Below are 22,556 nucleotides of genomic sequence, written 5' to 3'. Positions count from 1 at the left end.
GCCTGGCAGGTACCAAACAGGGTGGGCAGAGCAGAAGAGGGCATTAAAACCCTCAGAGGTGCCGAGGCTCCCTCGTCAGTCGTCTCCCTGCAGTAGCCTATTTTCAAAGAGGGTTGCTCAACTGCAAAATGAAATACAGCCTTGCGTTTGGTAGGGACAGCCGGAAAAGCTTTTTGGTGAAGTCTCTGGATGTTGCTTGGATAAACTGAATGCCTAGAAGAGCCGTCTTCCTCCAGAGGCTGACATCTGGGTCCTGGGTACAGACACGCCCGCGGCGTCTGTTGACAGCCGTGCCCCTGCTCCCCCCACCCCCCTGCCCTGCCTCCAGCGGGGCCTTGGGGCAGACAGCCTCTGTCTTCTCAAGGGCTCTCCCGGTGGCGGCAGCAGGTACGTCTCTTCTCTCGGACCTGAAGCAGTGGTTCCTTCACTCAGCACAGGAGTTCGCTAATTCCACGTGACCTGGATGTTCCCAAGTGCATGAGAGAGGTCTGCCCACCTGTGGCCATTTGCAAAATCTCATTTTTTAAATTTTTTAAAAAAATTTTATTAGACAAGTTCTCACTTTCTTTTTTTTTTGTTTTTGGCCGCACCCCGCGGCACGCGGGATCTTAGTTCCCTGAGCAGGGATGGAACCACGTCCCCTGCGTTGGAAGCGCGGAGTTTTACCCACTGGAGCGCCTGGGAAGTCCCATGCAAGATCTCATTTTAGAAAAGATCTTTAGTTTGTGAACTTGTTGAAATTAAGTAAAACCAAATGCTTTGCTCTGTCCCGCTAAGGTGGCCTGCTGTTCAGCTGACTTGCCTCTTTTCTTTCATCTTACAGATGATGTCTTTCTGCCTAAAGATATCGACCTAGACAGTGTGGACATGGACGAGACAGAGAGGGAAGTGGAGTATTTCAAAAGGTAATTGTTAGGAGTGTGGTCCGAAAAAGGGATGGTTTCGTGGTTACCACGCATGACCCTCCCACATAGCACGGCTGCTTGTCTTGGACAGAAGTTGTGTCAGCTAGCCAAGCAGCCTGGCTGCTTTGTAGCATTCTAGCACGTGAAGGCCTGCCGTGCACATCCCACCCACAGCCCGAGCACACACGTACTAGCCTTCTCGCCCACACTCTCACACTTCATTCACTTGTCCCTTCCCGTGTGTGTAAAGACTGGTTTCTAGCAGCGTATCTCAGAGTGGTCCTGGACCAGCAGCACCGCCTAGGAACTTGGGACCCAACATCCGTGTTCTCACAAGCCTCCCAGCTGAGCTTTATATGCGCTGGCATTGGGACACAGTGATGTGGCGTGCTTTAGAGGAGAAAAGTAACACTTCGGTTAATTTAGTCAGCTTTCCTGATATGCAGACTTTATTAGTACATGTTTAATAATATTTGTCATAATATGTTCAATAATATCTACTATGTGAGTCATGACAAGAAAATTTTTCTTTAAAGTGCCTTGTTCTCTCTCTGGAAGTACTTTAATCTCTTGGTTTCAGAAAGCACGCACACGTGTACACACACACTCACAAAAGCAGTTTGCAGTACAAAAAGTCATTAATTCATAAATGAAGTATTGTAAAATTCTAAATGTTTCTTAAAGTTAAATATATTTATAATGTGTGTGTGTGTGTGTGTGTGTGTGTGCTTAAATCTTAGCAGATGGTACAGCATTTGCTAAAGTTAAGCATTCATAGTAAAAACCCTTAACTAGGATGAGAAGGGCCTCTCCTAAACGTGGTGAAGGGCATCCATAAAATCAGTAGATGTTATATACGTCATGGTGAAACATTACAAGCCATTCCTTGAGATTAAAGAAGTGATAACAGTGATGCCCCTTATCACAACTTCTATTTCTAAAGAAATAAAAGGGATAAGGATTCAAATGAAGAAGTGGAATTGTCATTCTCAGATGATGTGAATGTGTTTGTACAAAGTCCAAAAGAATCTGTAGCTAAATTACTTGAATTATTTTTTTAAATTGATTGATTGATTGATTTGGCTGCATTGGGTCTTAGTTGCGGCCTGCGGGATCTTTGTTGTGGCGAGTGGGCTCTTCATTGTGGAGCGCGGGCTTCTCTCTAGTTGTGGTATGTGGGGGCTCAGTAGTTGTGGCATGGGGGCTTAGTTGCCCCGCGGCATGTAGGATCTGAGTTCCCCAGCCAGGGATTGAACCCGCATCTCCTGCATTGGAAGGTGGATTCTTAACCACCGGACGACCAAGGAAGTCCCCAATTTTTTTTTTTAATATTTATCTATTGACTTATTTATTTTTTTATTTGGCTGTGTCGGGGCTTAGCTGTGGCACTCAGGATCTTCGTTGTGGCGTGCAGGATCTATCGTTGCAGTGCGCAGGCTCTCTGGTTTTGGCACACAGGCTCAGTAGCTGTCGCACGTGGTCTCTCTAGTTGCGGTGCATAGGCTCTAGAGCGCGTGGGCTTAGTTGCCCCGCGGCATGTGGGATCTAGCTCCCCAACCAGGGATCAAACCCGCATCCCCTGCATTGGAAGGAGGATTCTTAACCCCTGGACCACCAGGGAGGTCCCTAAATTACTTGAATTATTAACACAGTTTGCTCTGAAGCTGGATTCTGGGGAGCAGGGGATAGAACAGGGGCATTTTTTGGATGTAGGCAAAGCTTTGGAGGAATATTTTCCCAAGGTAGACCTGCAGGATTCACACACCTTAAAATCATGCATGACCTTATAAACAAAGATTATCAAACACCCAAGACCAACAATAAAAATCTAGAAATGAAAAATAGAATTATTAAAGTCAAGACCTCAGTAGATAGATACCTGATAAACAGATAAGACACTGCTGAAGAGGGAATTAATGAACTGGAAGATATATCTGGAAAGTGTACCCAGAATGCACCAAGATTATAAGGAAAATAGAAAATGTGAAAGAGGGCTTAAGAGACACGGGGGAGTGGCTAAGTCTGACATACACCTAACGGAAGCCCATCTGAGAGAGAATGGAGACCACAGAAAAGCAGGATTTAAAGAGATAAGATGCCTGAGGATTTTGCAGAACTAATGGGAAATTTGAATCTACAAATTCAAAAGCACAGCATATACCAGTAGGATAAACAAACAAAAATCCATTTCTAGACATAGCATATGAAACCAGAGACCATGGAGTGATCTTTACAGTGTTGAAAGAAGATTGTCAGTCTATAATTATGTATCCCACAAAACTGTTCTTTCCCATAATAAAGAAAAAGTGTAGGAGCTTGCTGCAAAGAGACCTGTTTTAAAAGGAAACATCTACAAGTATACTTTAAGAAAAAGGAAATCGGGAATTCCCTGGTGGTCCAGCGGTTAGGATTCCATGCTTCCACTGCAGGAGACATGGGTTCAATCCCTGGTCAGGGGATTAAGATCTTGCAAGCTGCGCAGCGTGGCCCAAAAAAAATAAAAAGAAGAAAGAAAAGAAAAAGGAAATTGATCTCAGAAGATCACTGTAACATACACAGGAAGGAATGAAAAACAGCCTGATAAATCTAGGTAAATATCTAACTGACACTATGTTTGAAAGAACCCCAGTACTGAACAGCAGTAGTATGTCAGTTAGGTGTGAAATCATCAGAGCTGAGCATCCTGAAGTCCTTCTGTTGTTCAGGTAGTTAACATTATTCAGACTTTAAGCTAAACGGGCAGGACACAGTCTCAAGAGCAAGCATTAAAAGAATAGAAATAGGGTGTATAAATTGCTAATCAGTAGAAGGAAAAAAAATCAAAACAAAAAGAGAAAAAAAATAAATGTAGAGAAAGTACAATAAACAAATTTTAAAAAGATGATAGACACAAGTCCAGTTGTGTCAGTAACCATGATAGGCAGTAAGCAGACAAAATTAAAAGTAGTTTGTCAGGTTGTGTTAAATTTTTTTAATAAATATATATATACACACACACACACACACACACATATGTATATATACTGTTTACAAGAACATACCTAAACTATAATGAAAAGAAAGGCGGAAATAAAGAGAAAGGAAAAAGGAAACTGTTACAGTTGTTATTCTCAGACGAAGTATATTTTAACACAAAGGATAGATGAAGTTTGCTACATAATGATAAAATGTTCAATTTGTCAGGAAGAAATAGGAATTTTAAACACAAGTACTTAATAAAAGAGCCTCAAGATACAAAAAGCAATTTGGGCTTCACAGAGAATCAAACAAATCCACCATCCTGGTGGGAGGTCTCAGACCATCTCTCTGCGTCCTGATTGGCGTGAGCAGCCCAGGCCCCCCTCTGAACTTGACCGGCAAGCTTAGTCTAACGGATGTAGGTGAAACCCTGCATCCAAGACACAGAGAGCTGAGCTCTTACACACACGGGGCCATCCACAGAAATGGGATATGTGCTGGGCCACAGAAAGCAAGGCTCAGACATGTCAAAGAAGGATGTATAATTTGTGTTCTCTGACCACAACATGTTGAAGTTGCATATTTACAATAGATACATTTTATGTCCCTAAATATTTGGAAATCTGGAAGTATGTAAGTTTAAATAACTCATGGGTCAAGTAAGAAACCACAGTGGACATTTAAAAATATATAGAACTAAAAGATAAGGAAAATATTGCATGTGAAAACCTGTGGAATGCAGAAAAGGTTTTGCTCATGGGTGTGGAGAAAAGGGACCCCTCCTACACTGTTGGTGGGAATGTAAATTGGTACAGCAACTATGGAGAGCAGTATGGAGGTTCCTCAAAAAACTAAAAATAGAGCAACCATATGACCCAGCAATCCCACTACTGGGCATATACCCTGAGAAAACCATAATTCAAAAAGAGACATGTACCCGTATGTTCGTAATGGCACTGTTTACAATAGCCAAAACATGGAAACAACCTAAATGTCCATCGACAGATGAATGGATAAAGAAGATGTGGTACATATACACGATGGAATATTACTCAGCCATAAAACAGAACGAAATAATGCCATTTGCAGCAACATGGATGCAACTGGAGATTATCATACTAAGTGAAGTAAGTCAGAGAAAGACAAAGACCATATGACGTCACTTATATGTGGAACCTAAACTACGACACAAATGAACTCATCTACGAAACAGAAACAGACTCACAGACACAGAGAACAGTCTTGTAGTTGCCAAGGGGGAGGGGGTTGGGGGAGGGATGGGGAGGGGGTTGGGGGAGGGATGGAGTGGGAGTTTGGGGTTAGCAGATGTTAGCTATTATATAGAGAATGGATAAACAACTAAGGTCCTACTATAGAGCACAGGGAACTAACTAGATTCAATACCCTATGATAAACCACAATGGAAAGGGATATACATATATATATATATATATATATATATATATATACACACACATATATACACACACAGATACACACACAGACACACACATATACACACACAGAGACACACACACGACATACACACAGACACACACACACACGACATACACACACACACACACACACACACATACATATGTATATAAAACTGAGTCACTTTGCTGTACAGCAGAAATTAACACCACATTATAAATCAACTGTACTTCAAGAAAATTTAAAAAAAAAAGAAAAGTTTTGCCCTTGGGAGCACTTCCACTGAAGCCTTAAATGCTGGAGTTAAGTATTAAAAACCTGAAAATTAATGAGTTTAGGATTTAATTTGAGAAATTAGGAAAACAGCAATAGAATAAACTCAAAGAAAGTGAAACAAAGGAGATAATACATAAGAGCAATAATGAAATAGGAAACAAAGAGAAGATCATCAAAGCCAAAATTTGATTCTTTGAAAACATTAAATAAATAAACCTTTGAGAGACTAGTCAAGAAAAGTAGCAAAAAGACACCCAAAATACCATAATTAGGTGGAAGGAGAAACAGAACGTTGATAATTATCAAAGTGGGATGGTGGCTCTGTTCATTTTACCATTCTCTGCTTTTGGGTGTGTTTGAAATTCTCTGTAATATAAAAGGATTCTTTGATTTTGTGAGTACGTAAGTGAAAAGGAGGACGTAACTCCAGAGACTGGAAGCAACTTTACAACAGTTAACTTTAAAACTTAAATAAGACACAAAATTAACCCAATAGAAAAATAGCGTGAATGGTCCAGTAACTATTAGATTAAAGCAGCAGTTCTGAGTCTTCCCAGTGAGAAAACTACATTCTGACAGTTTCACAGAGAATTGTCCAAGACTTTCAAAGAAAGATTATTCGGTCTTGTAGATTCTACCGGAGAACTGAAATGAGACAGCACGGGAGCGTGCTCCCCTCTTTGTTTTATGAGAGAAGTAAAATGTTGATACCAAAATCTGCCAAAAACAATACCAGAAAAAAATGGGAAATTACACATTTGTTTCTCTCATGAATATTAGGTGCAAAAATCATCACGAAAATATTCACGTGCTAAATCCAACAGTGTACGGTATTTTCAAAGAGCAGCATGTTACCAAACCGGCTTACCCAGGACTGAATGCAAGGAGTTTCTGATGGTAGGAAATCCACAGTGTTACCTGGCACATTAACACAGTAGAGAAGAGTCGTGTGATCATTTCAGTGAGTTCAGAAAAAACCTCTGCTAAAATCTTAGCACCCATTTATAACTATTTTTTTAAATAGTAAGCAATAGAAGAAAATATCTTTAACCTTAAAAAAGGAACTTACCAAAAGAGGGAGAGAAAGAAGAGAAAAGAAAGCTACATGAAACGTTTTCCAAAATGGGAAAGATGTGGAAGCATGTGCAAAAACAAAGCCGCCCTGCCGCCCTCTTATGTCCTCTTCTGGTCAACCCTAAATCGTGGTTCCTGGCGAGCACTGTAAGACAGACAAGACATTAAAGGCATGAGGCATGGAAAGGAGGAAGTAGAATTTCACTTTACAGATGATCTCATTGTCTACATAGGAAACGACGGAAAACAGGACAGTTTAGCAAGAGCCTGGCTGTAGGATAAGTGTACGGAAGTTATTTTCCTCTACACCACCAATAATTCAGAAACGTAGTTTACGTGAAGACAGCATTTATCACGGCAGCAAGATCTGCGCAGCATCCATGAATAAATCTAGCAGGAGTTGCACAAGACTCGTGCACAGAAGGCGATGAGACTTCACAGAAGAGCACTGAAGGACCCGGGTCACACAGGTTCTTCGTGTTCATTCGTAGAAGAATTAGTGCCTTTGAGCTCAGTGAACTTTAACAAAGTGAGCACATCCAGGCAACCACCACCTGGCCAAGGTGTGCGTTATCAGCACCCAGAAGCCTGCTTCACACGTCCCCAGTCATCACCAGCACCCCCAAAGTAAAGGTGATCTTTCACCATACATTAGTTTTGCGTATTTTTGAACTTCATATAAATGGAACTACACAGCAAAAAAAAAAAAAAATTAGTACCTTTAAGCTCTCCAGCTTCCGTAAGTTTATCTGTGGATTAAAAACCCAAGAAGGGTTTTGTGGAACTTAAGACAGTGTTTCTAAAACTGGTTGGGTTGGACACATTGTGGTACAGTCAAAGGAGAAGTGTTATAGCAACAGAAAGGAACAAACCAGAGCAGTCCGCAGCACAGATGCACCTTACAAACTGGACGTTAAACAAGAGCCAGTGCTCAAGAATGTACGCGATATCCAGTTTATATAAACTAAAAATTAGGCAGAACTAAAGTACAATGTTTATTTAATCTGCCTGCTGTTCAGTCCAGCAGCTCTACTGCTGGGGGCTGCCCAAAAGCCCAAGAGAAGGCAGAGTGGATGCCTGCACAACGACTTGTTCCTGAATGTTCCTAGAAGTCTTATTTGTAGCCCAAAACTGGGATCAACCCAGAGGTCCACACAGATGAGCAGATAAACAAAACGGTGCTCTGTCCATCCAGTGGATGCTCCTCGGCGGTAAAGAGCTGCTGCCGCAGCACACGGACAGTCGTCCTCAGAGGCGGCCCGCTTAGTGCAAGAAGCCAGACGCAGAATGCGCGCGGACGTTCCACCGACACGGAATCCCAGAACACACGGGTTCATCTGTGGTCACAGGCCAAGAGGTCGCTGTTTGCCTGCCTGGGGCCAGAGCGGCAAGGAGACTTGGGGGTTTCGCGGAAACGTTCTGTGTCCTGGTTGAGGTGATGGTTTCCCAGACGTATATGTTTGTCAGCACTGTGGGCTCTACACTAACTGCAATTTGCTGTACATAAATTATACCTAAAGAAAGTATGTTTTTAGAAGTGAACCATGTTCAGGGATGCGTACGTAGGCGTTAAGACTTGAAAGAAAGACACGGAAGTGATCAACGTAAAAAGCCAGAATGGTGATTACTTCGGAGGAGAGGAAACACCAGGCAGGGGGTCCCCAGCTTGACTCTGGTGATCCACACTGTTTGCTTTATAATGATTCTTCATGTCATACATTTGTTTTATTCACCCTGCTATAATAATGCGTTACATTGACCCACAAAAGAAAAAAACTGTCAAGGATCACTAGTATCCTCCTAGAAGAATAGGGAGAATAAGGAAGGCTCCTTTTCCTACCCATTGTAAAGACTTGAAAAGCCCTGGTTATTAAAATGTGGTGACATTGGTGCCCAGAAACAGGCCTGTACGAACACTGAGCTTTGGTGTATGACAAAAGATGGGTTGGCTGATCACTGTGGGAAGAAGGTGTGTTCATAAATGGAGCTGTGCAAGTGTGTTATCCCTGCATCACACCACACTCAGGGTCGACTTCAGATGGGTTAAGATTTTAAGTGTCATATGCAAACCTTTTAATTTTGAGCATAGGGAAAGACTTCTTAGAAACACCAACCATAAAACAAAAGATTGATAAATTGAGCTACATTAAAATCAACAATTTGCTTTAAAGAAAGTGAGAAAACAATATTTGCAGCACATCACAGAGGATTAGTGTCAAGATGTGTAAACATTACAGACCATTAAGGAAAGACAGACCTGTGGACAAGTGGGCAAACGAAACAGTCGGTGTCGCAGAAAACCTGTGACCAGTTAACTGTGGGGGCCTCAGCCCGACTGGCGCTGGGGAGCAGCTGGGCCCGACTCCCTCTGCGGGCGAGGAGCGGCAGGGCAGGTCAGACCACCTTGGAGAAGAGCTCATGTGAAGTTGCAGCGGCCAAGTTGTGCGTCCCACATACTCCAGCAAACAGTCCCACTGCGCCTGTGGCCTTGCGGCGGAATCGCACGAACGTACTGTTGAATGAAAGGAGCAACATGAAAACATACAGTACAGTTCTGTTCCTGTGTGTTTAGAAATCAACATGAGAGACTTACCTGGAGGTCCAGTGGTAAAGAATCCGCCTTCCAATGCAGGGGACGCAGGTTCGATCCCTGGTCGGGGAACTGAGATCCCACATGCCGCGGGGCAGCTAAGCCCACGTGCCACAACTACTGAGCTCGCGCGCCTCAACTAGAGAGCCCGTGTGGTGCAGCTACAGAGCCCACGTGCCCTGGAACCCGTGCGCCACAACAAAAGATCCCACGTGCCTCAACGAAGATCCTGCGTGCCGCAACAAAGACATGACACAGCCTTAATTAAGTAACTAATTAATTAAATGTTAAAAAAAAGAAAGAAAGGAATCAGCACGAGCCACCATCGAGTCGTGAAACTACAAAGAACCATGAGGATTGCTGGTTGCAAAGGCTGGGATGGTGGCTCCCTGCTTGGGAGGGTACAGCATGGTGCCCCAGGGTTGGCAGTGTTGGTTTTCTTGACCTGGGGGGCGGGTACCCGGGCTTTTGCCTTAGAGTTGCCTGTACTCGCGTGTTCTGTACACGTGTATGTAAGTATGCGTGACCCAGTCCACGGCTGGCAGTACGGAGGCCTGACGGGAGGTGGTGTCTAGAGTGGAGCCAGGGTGTGGGGAGGATGCAGACCAGGTGGCCTGGGCCCCGTGGAGACCCTGCTTTGGCTCGGGCTTGGAGCAGGGACGTGGTTGGTGCTTCCGAGCGCTCTGGCTGCGGCCTGAAGGGTGGGGACACCCACGTGCTGATGCAGGGACAGTGGCGGAGGAGGCGGAAGCTTCCAGAAGGTTTAAAAGGCGACACCACCAGGACTTGGGGTTGACCAGCCGTGTCCAGGGAAAGAGAGTTTGGATCCTGGGAGACGGTGCAGCCCTTCGCCGAGGGGCAGGGTGGCCGGGGGCTTCATCTACCTGGACACAGTCCTCCAGGCGCACAGCACCGACGACTGGTTCAGTGATTTAACCACAGCTGAAGCAGAAACACTTCATTTCACCTGCTGGACGAGTGACAACAATGCCATTTTCTAGTTTAATCCAAATTCCTGCTACCCACGTTAGTGCTGGAAGGGTGAGAATTTCAGAAATTAGGCAGAAGTAAAGGCTTTTGAAAGAAAATGTTCTTTGCTTCATCTAGTACGGAACTCGGCCGTCATTGCCTGGGAAGCAGGGGGCAGCACGAGGTGGTGCTCCACGGCCAGACGGCGAGGCTGCGCTGGCCTTGGAGGCCTGTGGGCATTCGACCTGCCCCTGAGGGTGGGGGCGGGGGCAAGGGGGGGCCGGCCAGTGTTGTAACTGTGTCTCATACAAATGCTTGTTTCACATCACACTCACTGTGACCTCGTGGATAAATGAGGGCAGGCTGGTGGCCGTGGGCAGAGCTTGGCTGGGACGGGCGGCTTCCTGAAGAACGAGAGAAAAGGACACAAAGCCCCAGAGATGTCCAGGGTGCTGGCCAGTGTCCTGAAGGTGGGACCTGTTCCTCCGGCAGCAAGGCGTGGGGAGACGGTGGACGCCAGCGGGGTCCCGCACGCTGAGCCCCGTTGGGTGCTGGGCTTCTCCGGCTGCATCCCGGGTGTGGGCCTCTTCCTCCCGTGACCGCTGGGCTTCTTTTCTTCGCAGGTTCTGTTTGGATTCCGCTAGGCAGACCCGACAGAGACTGTCCATCAACTGGTCCAATTTCAGCTTGAAAAAAGCCACCTTTGCTGCCCACTGAACGAGGACCGCCTGGAGAGGGACACGCGGGCGGTGGGCCGGGCCCGGAGCTGCCGTGCCTGCCCCGGGCTGTGCGGGTGGGCCGCCGCACCCGAGCCCCCTCCCGACCGAGAACTTGCTGCTCGACCCGCATTGTTAGCTCGTGTGCGTGTAGTCTGTGAGTGAGCCGCCTTGACCGTAGCTCTGCCGTCGGATCGGAACAGTAGCTCTGCCACCTTCTCCACCGCCGCGGCCTCGGAGGCCTGGGCCGCGGCCGGACGGGTTCGCATCCCCACGTGGCCCGTTGCCTCTGTGTCTCGCCCTGTCCCGCCACCTGTCCTGCCGGGGTGTCGCTGCACTCAGCTCTCTGTGCCCTGCGTCCCACCCGAGGCGGCCGGGCAGGGCAGGACTCTCCGTTTTCCTCCACAATCTACTGTTTAAGAGTGTACACGTCGCGCTGTCCGTGTCTGATCCCCCTGACTTGTAGCCAGCTTGTGTAAGATCCCTTGCAGAATGAGAAAGTTCAAACACAAAGCACCCACCCAGTACTCACACCATCAAGTCTGTTAGAGTGTTCGGCTGTATTAACACGGAGGCCTGCCTGGCTACTTTTTTAACATATTGTTAAGTAATATTAAAATCATGTCTTTCTTTTTGAAAGATGGAATACATTAGTACAGCAGGAGGCCTCGTCTGGTTGCTTTGTGATGGGCTGCGGCGGGGAGGGGGCGGGCAAGCTGATGGCTGTGCCCCTGAGGGGACCCCGGGCCCTGGCCCTGGAGCACCTCTAGGGTCGCTGGCGGCGGCAGCTCTCGATTCCTGGTGCCCTCACCCTCCTCCATCTAGCAGGTCACCCGGGCCTTCGCGTGCCCAGGACAGAGCCCAGCCAGGGACTCAGCGCTGTCGGTGGGCCACAGTGGTAAGTGCCAAGAGGACAGCAGGGGTGTGGAGAAGGGGCTGGGGGGGCCCAGCAGAGGCGAGTGGGGAGTGGGCTGGGCTTCCATATGGCCTTGTAGGCAGGTGCCCCCTCCCAGTCTCGGGGGCGCGGGGAGGGTGATCCCTGATACAGCAATGAAAAACTACAAATGTTTAATTGGGTGTAAGCTGGCAACGATGTGCTAATACAAAAGGAATCCCAGCGTGGTCCCTTTCTTCTGAGCTCTGTCATCAGTGTGCAGAAAGCTGGCGTGGAGCTGCCGCCTGGTTGCAGCCTAGCTTCCACTCACCCCCTAGAACACTCCATAGCTCCTGCTGTTCCCGGCCTCTTGGTGAAGCTGCTTCTGTGCACATACAAGGATATGGCTCGTCCCTGAGTGAAGGGGGAGCGGCGAGGGCCCCGCTTCTGCGTGGAGACCGTGCCCGGCCCGGCTCTTAGCCTGAGAGAGGGTGAGTGGGACTGGCCTGCGGAATTATTCTGACGGCTGGACCCACAGGGCTTCCTGACAGACGGGATGCAGGTAGGAGGATGAGAGGGGGCAAGGAGGACCCCAAGGCTGTGGTCTGAGCTCTGGGAAGGATGGGCTGTGGTCCTTGGAGGGGTCCCGTCTTCAGTACCCATCAGGCGCCTGATGAAATGTTCATGAACCTGTGTAGACGGGACCAGGGTTCGAGCCCCAGAACCAGGCATCAAGAGCAGGTGAGGATGAGGGCAGCCTGGAGGCTGTGGGGCAGGGAGAGACTGGCCACGTGGCTCTGATGCTGAGGTGACCTTGGCCAGCGCCCTGTGGAAGCTGGTTTACAGGAGAGTAGGGGAGGGGCAGCAGGCAGAGGCGCTTTGGGGTCAAGAGGCCGGCTCGTTTTTCTGGGTGATGAGGTGATCCAGCAAAGGAAGAAACTGAGGCCGGGCCGCGACCGCGCCAGAGGGTGTCCTCGGGAGGGGCAGAGACCCCCCCACGTTCCCCCGGGACCCCAAGCCCAGGGCTGGGCTCATCCCCGCCTCGCTGAGGCTGGGCACTTCGTGAGAGCACAGGCAGGGCCAGGGAGCAAACCCTGGGACGAGTCCAGGCTGGACCCCTTAGGGGGAGCTTCCCGCTCGGGCCTCGAGACCCGCCTGTGCCCATCCCTGTTCTCCCGGGGAACAGTCTTGAGGCTGTCTGGGGGCCGAGCCACCCGTAGGCCTCCGCTTCGTCTGCCCTGTGGGCCGCGTTGGCTGCTGAGAGCTACAGGTTCCCTGCTGTGAGGTGAGCCGTGGTGAGGGGAGCCCTGTGTGCCCCAGCACTGAGCACCAACCACCCCACCACACGCGGCTCCTGAGGGGCCCCTGCTGCCTCCACACCCCGCTCCGCCCAGCACGTGGGCGTGCCGTCTATACCTGGTTCCGAGTCTGCACGCTTGGCCCCTCAGACCATCCGGCCTCTCTCCTTGCTGGGAACGCACTTCCCGAGTTCCCTGGAAATTCCACCCAACCTGCAAGACCCAACCCTAATGTTCCTTTGGATCACTCCTCAAGGGGGCATCTCAGGAACAAAAAAGAGGATGGATTCAGGCCCCGGGAGGCTCAGGCCCTGGTCATGGGCTCTGGTGACTTGTTACTGTGGTCTAGGTGTGAGCCAGGCCCTCGCCCCAGTCCATACATTGACAGATGGGGACACCAAAGCCCCAGGCGAGCCCCTCAGATTCCCGATGAGGTCACTCCCCGACCTGGGGTCAGCCTCTGGGGGAACCTCTTCAGATCACGTTGATAAGTAATCTTACGATGAAATAACAGTAGCTAAAAAAACAGCAAAATGTTCTTTTATTGAAGTTTGCCCACATACTCATGCCGTTAAAAAATCAAAATGTTATGGTACCAGAAAGGATTGATACTTCTCAGTTTCATTACTATATTTTTTAAAAGGAGAAGAAAAAACCCACAGTTCATACTGTTTTAAATAAAAATAAAACCTCCAAGTCATCACAGAGAATGACAGAATGCGAGTGACGTTCTGCTGCTTCATCTTGACAGTCACAGGCGATCACTGTCCGTTTTGGATCCATACTAAGTGTTAAGAGTAAACAGCACTGCGGGGTGGAGACACGCAGCACGGAAGGAGATTTCAGACAGCTCTGGACTGTGAAGAACTTAACTGTCAAGACCAGTCACGTAGCTGAGTGTGTGGAGCCAGCTGGGTCCTGGGAGCCCCGGCTTGTCTTCGGTGGAGAATGCGGTGTTGTCTGGAGAGTGAGAACCATGTGCCTGGACCGTTAAACTCAGCAGCAGCAGCATCTGTGGAGGAAGAGTGGCTGCAGAAGCCGTCCTCCTGCCGTCAACAACTGTGAAGCCAAGGACGTTTTTTTACCGGTGTTCTTGGATGTTGGAACAGAGGCAGCACGTGGCAGTGTTTCCTGAGTGAAGGGCAGGGAACAAGGTGAGCCTCCGAGGGCCCCAGCTTCCGGCCTGGAGGCAGCCTGCAGGCCCCAGCACTGGGAGGAGCCCAGCAGGGTTGCTGAGCAGAGGAAGCAGAGGCCAGCATGTGGGATGGCTGGAGTGTGTGGGGCAGAGATGCAGACAGGAGGGGCTGCACTTCGAGCGCCCCACGGGTCTGCAGAGAATCCCCTCGAATCTACTCATCTGTGCACGTGTGGCATAAAGTTCCATAAAGCCAGGGGGAAAGTTTCCACCAACCAGGGTGGAGAGACCTGGTGATACACGGGTATTGGCGTGGAGCCCTCAGAAGGGTCTCAGCTCGGCAGTGGGCTTCTCTTACCCTAGTATGGAATCTAAAGCTACATGCAAGCCTCAGAAGGATCAAACTGATCCTAAGTAACTTAACTGCCTGCTAGAACAGAATCCAACATTCTTTTAAAAGAAATACAAAACCATCCCACACTAAATAAAGTAAAACTCAAAATGTTGGAATCCAGGCAAAAAATTAGCAGGCCCTCCCAAGAAGAAGAAAAATATAAACCATAAATCGGAAGAAATATCGAACAAGCAATAGAAAAAGAACCAAAGATGGTGAATTTGCAGGCAAGGACTTTAAAACGACCATTACAAATCTTACGACTACGCTGAAGGATATAAAGGAAAACATGAACAAGATGGAGAACTGAAAGATGTAAAAAAGATCCAAATCCAAAGGACAAAAGATAACAATATCTAAAATGAAAAACACTACAACAGCAGATTAGAAACGCTGGAAGAAAATACCTGTGACCTTGATGGCATATAAATAGAAACGACCAGAAATGAAGTACTGAGAGAAAAGAGACTGGGAAAAAAAATGACCTGTGGGAGGGAATTCCCTGGCAGTCCAGTGGTTAGGACTCCAAGTTTCCACTGCAGGGGCACGGGTTCGATCCCTGGTCGGGGAACTAAGATCTCGCGTGCCGTGCGGCGCAGCCAAAAAATAAAGACCTGTGGGACCATATCAGGCATTCTAACACACATGTAACTGGAGTCCAAGAAATGGGGATGGGGGAAGTACTCATTTTAAAATCAGTTTGTCATAGAGGCCTACTGGGATTGTGACTGAGATTGTACTGAGTCTATAGATCAACTTGGGAAAAACGGACATCTTAAAGACTACTGAGTTCCCAGTCTATGAACATAGTATCTTTTACTTGTGTGCTCTTGAATTTCTCTAAGCAATATTTTACAGCTTTTATTGTAAAGGTTTTGCACACTTCTGATAATTTTTTTCTAAGCATTTTATGTTTTTGACATTACCTAAGTAGAGTTATGCATTAGTTTCCTGGGGCTCCCATAAAAAAGTACCACAAACTAGGTGGCTTAGGAATTTATTCTCTCAGTTCTGGAGGATATAATCCAAGATCCAGGTGTCAGTAGAATTGGTTCCTTCTAGAGGTTGTGAGGAAAAATTTCTTCCATGCCTCACTACTGGCTTCTGGTGGTCACTGGCAGTCCTTGGTTTATACATGCATCACTGCAATCTCTGCCTCTGTTTTCATACAGTATATTCTCACCTGTGTCTGTCTCTTGTCCTTTTCTTATAAGAACACCAGTCATTGGATTTTGGGGCCCACTCTAATCCAGCAGGACATCACCTGAGATTATACCTGCAAAGACCCTATTTCCAGATGAGGTCACATTCACACATTCTGGGGATTAGGACTTCAACATCTTTTGGGTAAACATATCTTTTGGGGGAGACACAATTCAACCCGCAACAGGTTCATAGATTTGCTTTTCCAGTTGTTGCAGATATACAGGAATACAGTAGATGTTTCATACATTGTCTTTGTACCTTGAGATGGTCAACTTGACTTACTAATTCTAAACTTTTTTCTTAAGATCCCCTAGGGATTTTCTATATCCACAGTCTGTCATCTGTGAATAGCGACAGTCTGATTTTTTTCTCTTCCAATTTTTGTCCTTTTTTCCCTTTTATTGCCTGATTGCACTGGGTATCTCCTGTACAATGTGTAATTGCAGCAATAAGAGTGAACACCTTGGGGCGTCCCTGGCGGCACAGTGGTTAAGAATCCGCCTGCCAATGCAGGGCACACGGGTTCGAGCCCTGGTCCGGGAAGATCCCACGTGCCGCGGAGCAATGAAGCCCGTGTGCCACAACTACTGAGCCTGCGCTCTAGAGCCCACGAGCCACAGCTACTGAAGCCCACATGCCTAGAGCCTGAGCTCCACAGCGAAGAGTAGCCCCCGCTCGCCACAACTGGACAAAGTCTGCACGCAGCAACGAAGACTCGACGCAGCCAAAAAGTAAATAAAAATTTTAAAAAGTGAACACCTTGCCTTGATGGGATTCAGCAGGGGCAGCACTCAGTATTTCATCATCACATAGAAAGTTGGCCATAGGTCTTTTGGACATATACCTTGATCAGATTGAGGAAATCCCTTCTATTCCTAGTTTGCTCAGTGTTCTCGTGAGTGGGTATTAAATCGTGTCATATGCTTTTTCTGCTTCTGTTGAGATGATCCTATGGTTTCTCCTCTGGTGAATTAGTTTTGTGGGTTTTCTTTGTTTTTGTTTTATGTCAACCAATCCTGTATTCCTGTAATAAAAATTCCACTTGGTTATAATGTATTATCCATTTTATATTGCTGGGTTCAATTTGTTAATATTTTGTTTAGGACTTTTGCCTCTATGTTCAGGAGAGAGAGTGGTCTGTCATTTTCTTTCTTGCCTTGTCCTTCTCGGGTTTTGGTGTCATAAAATGAGATGGGGAGACATTCCCACTTTCTGTTTCCTGAGTGTAAGATTGGTATATCTTTCTTAGATGTTTGGAAGAATTCACCAGCGAAGTCATCTGAGACTGTAATTTTCTTTGTGAACAGATTTTTAATTACAGATTCAATTTAATGGACATAGAGCTATTCGGGTTTTCTATTATGTCAATTTTAGTAAGTGGTGTGTTTCAAGGATTTTATCCATTTCATCTAAGTTGTCAAATTTATCAGTTTTATAAATTGTTCCTAGTATATACTCTTTTCAATATCTGAGAGATCCACGGTGATGCCCACCTTCCATTCCTGATAATTAGCAATTTGTTTTCTCCTGCTCTCCGTCAGTCATGCTGTGGGTTTATCAGTTTCATTACTATTTAAAAGAACTCACTCTAGGCATTGTTGATTTTTGTCTGCTTTCCATTTCATTGATTCTGCTCTTTTATTATTTCCTTCCATTTTCTTTGGGTTTAATCTGCACTTTTTATTTTTTAAATTTTATTATTTGGCTGCGTCGGGTCTTTGTTGTGGCGCGCAGGCTCCAGAGCATGCGGGCTCAGTAGTTGTGGCGCAGGGACTTAGTTGCCCCACAGCATGTGGCTGGCATCAGCTCCCTGACCAGGGATCGAACCTGCGTCCCCTGCATTAGAAGGTGAATTCTTAACCACTGGACCACCAAGGAAGTCCCTAATTTGTGGTTCTTTTCCTAGCTTCTTGTGATGAACACTTGGATCCCTGAGGTTTAACCTCTCTTCATTTCCAATATATGCCTTTGGAGCTAATACATTCCCCCTAATCACTGCTTTAGCTGCATTCCATAATTTTTAGCAAGTTGTATTTTCATTTTTAACTCAGTTCAAAATACTTTCTAATCTCCATTGTGTTTATCTTTCCCATGGATCATTTAGAACTGTGTTGGGAATTTAGTAGTTCTTTCTGTTATTGAGTTGTGGTTTCATTTCACTGTGGTCAGTGATCATGAATTCAATGATTAGGTTCTTTGGAGTATGTTGTGACTTGATTTATGGTCCACAGATTTGTCTCTTTTGGAAGCATTCCATGTACACCTGAAAAGAATTATAGTTAACTTTCCTTGGGTGTAATTTAGGTTCTACATATGAAATTAGGCCAAGTAGATAGGTTTAATCTTCTGTATCCTTACTGACTTTTTTCCCTGCTTCTATCAGTTACTGAGAAAGGTATGCTAAAATCTCCAACGATGATTATGCATTTGTCTAGTTCTTTTGCTTTATATTATTAGCTCTACACAAATTTAGGTATATTGTATATTCCTGATAAATTCACCCTTTTATCATTATGCACTGTTGCTCTATATTTCTGGTAATATTTTTTGTCTTAAAAGTCCACTGTGTCTGATAATCACTCTCATTTTCTTGGTTAATGTTGGCGTAAGTGTATCTTTTCTAATGAGCACACAGGTGAGACTTTCATCCAGTATGACAGTCACTGTCTTTCAATCAGAGTTATTTTTATTCACATCTTGATTGGAGTATAATTGTTCTACAATGGTGTGTTAGTTTCTGCCATATAACAAAGTGAATCAGCTATACATATATCCCCATATTTCTATCTCCTCCCTCTTGCGTCTCCCACCCTCCCTGTCCCACCGTCCCTTTATTTTAATGTAATTACTGATACAGTTGGTTAAGTCTACCATCTTCCAGCTGCTTTCTCTTTGTCTCGTCTCTCCTTTATCCCTTTGGTTCTCCTAACTTGTCTTGCTTTGGATTAATAAAAACATTTTTCTGTTCTATTAACTTTCTAATTCGATATTTTCATTACTACTTTAGTGGTTACCCTAGAGATTATGCTTCCTTAGTTCACTAGTCCACCACAAATCAATGCAAAAACCCTACACTTGTATAAGTTCATTAAACACTCCCGTCCCTCACCTAGAAAGTTCTTGTGGTTACGTTTGCATGTTTTAAAACCCTCAAGACATTATTGGGTTTTTGTTGTTGTTGTTGTTTTGCTGCACTGCGTCTTTGTTGATGGGCGCGGGCTTTCTCTAGTTGAGGCGAGCGGGGGCCGCTCTTGGTTGTGGTGTGCAGGCTTCTTATTGCAGTGTCTTCTCTTGTTGCAGAGCACGGGCTCTAGGCGCGCGGGCTTTAGTAGTTGTGGCACGCAGGCTCAGTAATTGTGGCTCACGGGCTCTAGAGTGCAGGCTCAGTAGTTGTGGCGCACAGGCTTAGTTGCTCCGCGGCATGTGGGATCTTCCCGGACCAGGGCTCGAACCCATGTCCCCTGCATTGGCAGGCGGATTCTTAACCACTGCGCCACCAGGGAAGTCCCAACATTATTGTTTTAAACAGTCAATATTCATTCATATCTACCCATTCCCATGCTCTTTTTTTTTTTTTAATATTTATTTATCTGGTTGGTTGCGCCGGGTCTTAGTCGCAGGCTCCTTAGTTGTAGCTTGCCAGCTCCTTAGTTGCGGCACGTAGGCTCCTTAGTTGTGGCATGCGAACTCTTTGTTTCAGCATGCATGTGGGATCTAGTTCCCTAACCAGGGATCAAACCCGGGCCCCCTACATTGGAAGCATGGAGTCTTAACCACTATGCCAGCAGGGAAGTCCCCATTCCCATGCTTTTCGTTCCTTTCTATGTTTGTTTTTATCCAGAATCATTTCCCTCTAGCCTGAGTAATTTCCACAGTATACTTTTTTCTTGTCGTACAATCTGCTGGATATAAATTTTTGTTAGCTTGTATTTATTTGTGTGAATATATCTTTGTGTGTGTGTGAATATATCTTCATTATGCCTTTTTTTCCATATGTCTAGTATTTTTTACTGTGTATTGGACTGTGGTTAATATAGTACAAGGTACTGGCTCTGAAGAAAGCCGGATTTTGTTCCAACAGGCCAGTGAATTACTGGTTGGCTGCCTGGAAGAGCAGGGCTGTTTTGTTTTGGCCCTAAGATGTCAACTTTACTCCTAAAATGTGGCCCTTCGAGGGTTTCAAAGGAAAACCAAGGTTTTCCAGCCCCTCTAACCCCAAGGGACTCAACTTCAGAACTGCCACCCTACGGTGGACAGCCGATGGGAGCTCTGCTCAGCACATCCTGCCTTCCAGCCGCTGTTCCTGCCCCAGGATTCTTGGAGTCCTACGCTAAGCTCGCACAGTTCAGGGGTCAGCCAAGGATTTGAGGGCTCCCCCTTCTGCAGCTCCCTTCTCTCCGGGAGGTCCCCATCTATTTCCAAACTCCAACTCCTCAGGAGAGTGAGACGGAGGCTTCCTGTGACGTTCTAGCACCCACGCTGCACAGACTGATCCCTTCCAGTCGGGCTCCTGGAAAGTGGGGTGCGCGGGGATCCTACAGAGGAGTTGACGCCTGAACTACAACTGGAGGAGGACTTACTTAGCCAGTGGAGAGGGTGAGCAAGTGTTCCAGGCAGGAGGGACAGCACATGCACCCAATGCTGGCCCTTCACCGTGCCGGCAGCTCCTGCACGTTGGGAAGTAGAATGTGGGCTCAGGAGCCAGATGGCCTGGGTTTACATCCTAGCTTTGTCCCCTGCTACTGTGACCTTGGGCAAGTGACCTTACCCCTCTGTGCCTCATCTTCCACACCTGTGTTGAGGATGATCGATAGAAGTAGTTACCTCCTGCGACTGTTCTGAGGGTTAACTTGAGTCACACAGCCCTGACCCCGCCAGGACTATGCACGCAGTCCTTGCCCTGCAAGCCTCTCCCTTGCCTTCGCCAGGCGCCTGGTTCCTCCTGCCTCACCCCCAGCCCTTCACATCCTGGCTGGAGCTGAAACAGGCCGACGGCAGAGTGCTGGGCAGGCTGGACTCCCGCCGACCCCCCCCTCGGGATGCCCTAACAAACAAACAAACAAACAAACAGGTGACAGACCAACAGTAAGCAAGTGTGTTTCTCCTCCCTGGCTGGTGTGACTCAGGCCCGGACGGCGATGCTGCCGGGTCCCTGCACCCCAGCCCCCAGCGCACACTCTCAGCCGTCCCTGTGGCAAGTGCATTTATCACAAAAATAAGTCATGGGACATAAACGCGTTGACGTTCCGGATATGCAGCACCCACTCCTGCAGTGCAGCCTTATTTCAGCGCAGGCACAGTGCTCAGCTGTGCACGCCTCCTGGTGGGCGTGGGCGCACTTCCCACGGGCAGCCACCTCGTCCCAGTGACCTGCAGAGTCCCCGGCTGCGGCCGGGACAGGTCTGTCCTGCGGGCCTGGGAGAACCCCGCGCCACGTCTCGCACGGCCTCGGCCTGACTGACAGCTTCGGACGTCAAACTCCACACCAGAGGCCAGGCCGAGCCCTCCTGGGCACGAATGCTCCCAACCCCACCTCTCCCTCCAGCCCCACCGGAAGTGCCCCCTGACCCAGGGGGGACCAAGGGGAAGGCTCTGCTGGGAGCACCCCCGGGCCCCGGGCCGCCGGCCAGCAGGGCTCACTGGCAGCAGTCGGCCACGTGCCGGAAGAGCTCCTCCCCCTGTTCGTCGCTGAAGCACTGCAGGCAGTGAGGGCACCGAAGGTCCCCCTGGCCTCTCTGGGTCGCTCCAGGGCTCCCGCCCTCTGCAGGGAGTTCTGGCCGCTGGGATCCCGTCCCAGGCCTCCAGCCACCGGGCGCCACGAGCTCCGAAGCGTCAGTCTCTAAGTACCCGGGAGTTTTGCCCCCAGTGTGAATCCGGCAAGAACCTGGCTCTCGAGGATCCTGGAAAAAAGGCAAAGGGTCAGCTTACGAGGCTGGCCTCAGGCTCCAGCAACTAGAGATACACCTGCTGCACAGTGGGACGTGCACCTTCGCTCTGCCTGGTGCTGGGGCCCAAATGAGGACGTGCCCCATGAACAGCCTCCTGCCTGTGCTCACAGAGGAACAGGCCCGAGCTGGGGGGAGGCGGGGGGGGGGGGGGGGCCCACCCCCCCCCCCCCCCCCCCCCCCGGCCCCCACCGACCCCCCCCCCCCCCCCCCGGGGAGGGGGGGGGCCGGGAAAACGGCGCCCCCCCGGGGGGGGGGGGGGGGGGGGGTGTCTCTAGAGGCAGCAGGGGTGCCCGTGGCACGGCCGACGTGCTTGCCCCCGACGTCAGCCCCGAAGCGCCATGACCCCCAGTGCTCATCACGCCTCGTGTGGGAGCCGCAGCCCACGCGGCGGGACCCTGGCTCCTGGCCCACAGCTTCACCACCACCCGCCCCGGGGTGTCGCCCAGGGGCCGAGCAGTGCTCCCAAGTGCTCCCAAAGCTCGACGGCCACAGGCCGCAGCTTGAAAGGGGCTCAGAGGCCACTCGGTGCACAGGCCCCGGGCCTCAGCAGGCCGGGCCACCCTTCTGTCCACCAGTGGGGTCCACAGCCACGCAGGATGGGGCACTGAGGATGGCTCCCACCAACCACGAAGGGTGGTTCCGGGGTAAGCTCGGCATCCCCGCCCCACCAGGGCGCTAGCCCCTCAGGAGGATGTGTATCGGGTGCTCTGGGCGGAACCAGGGAGGAGCAGGGAAGAGGTGTGTGGGCGCCCGGGTCCTGCAGTGAGAAACCGTCA

The 22,556-nt window shown here is 48.4% G+C and overlaps 2 protein-coding genes across 8 annotated transcripts in view; one reads left to right on the top strand and one right to left on the bottom strand.

Annotated features, from left to right (window-relative positions):
* The window catches only part of FAM193A (family with sequence similarity 193 member A), a 104,494-nt gene extending 89,413 nt beyond the window's left edge, over positions 1-15,081 (top strand). For 5 of the 6 annotated variants that reach the window (XM_029235422.1, XM_029235424.1, XM_029235421.1 and 2 more), the window contains 2 exons: positions 824-905; positions 10,833-11,831. In XM_029235422.1, coding sequence (XP_029091255.1) covers positions 824-905; positions 10,833-10,926 — 176 coding nt within the window. In that variant the 3' untranslated portion in view covers positions 10,927-11,831. Of the gene's footprint in view, positions 1-823; positions 906-10,832; positions 11,832-12,137 lie in introns of those variants that run through there. The other variant, XR_003795604.1, reaches the window with a different exon arrangement.
* Positions 15,082-16,806: 1,725 nt separating this feature from the next.
* Positions 16,807-22,556, bottom strand: part of TNIP2 (TNFAIP3 interacting protein 2) — a 31,666-nt gene continuing 25,916 nt past the window's right edge. For both annotated transcript variants that reach the window (XM_029235426.1, XM_029235427.1), the window contains exon 6: positions 16,807-21,732. In XM_029235426.1, coding sequence (XP_029091259.1) covers positions 21,469-21,732 — 264 coding nt within the window. In that variant the 3' untranslated portion in view covers positions 16,807-21,468. The remainder of the gene's footprint in view (positions 21,733-22,556) is intronic.

This window comes from Monodon monoceros, unplaced genomic scaffold, assembly GCF_005190385.1.
Source record: "Monodon monoceros isolate NGI ecotype Baffin Bay Population unplaced genomic scaffold, NGI_Narwhal_1 Super_Scaffold_20, whole genome shotgun sequence".
NCBI classification, from domain to species: domain Eukaryota; kingdom Metazoa; phylum Chordata; class Mammalia; order Artiodactyla; family Monodontidae; genus Monodon; species Monodon monoceros.
The sequence above is the reverse complement of the archived record's forward strand: the minus strand, read 5'-3'. Positions and strand labels throughout refer to the sequence as shown.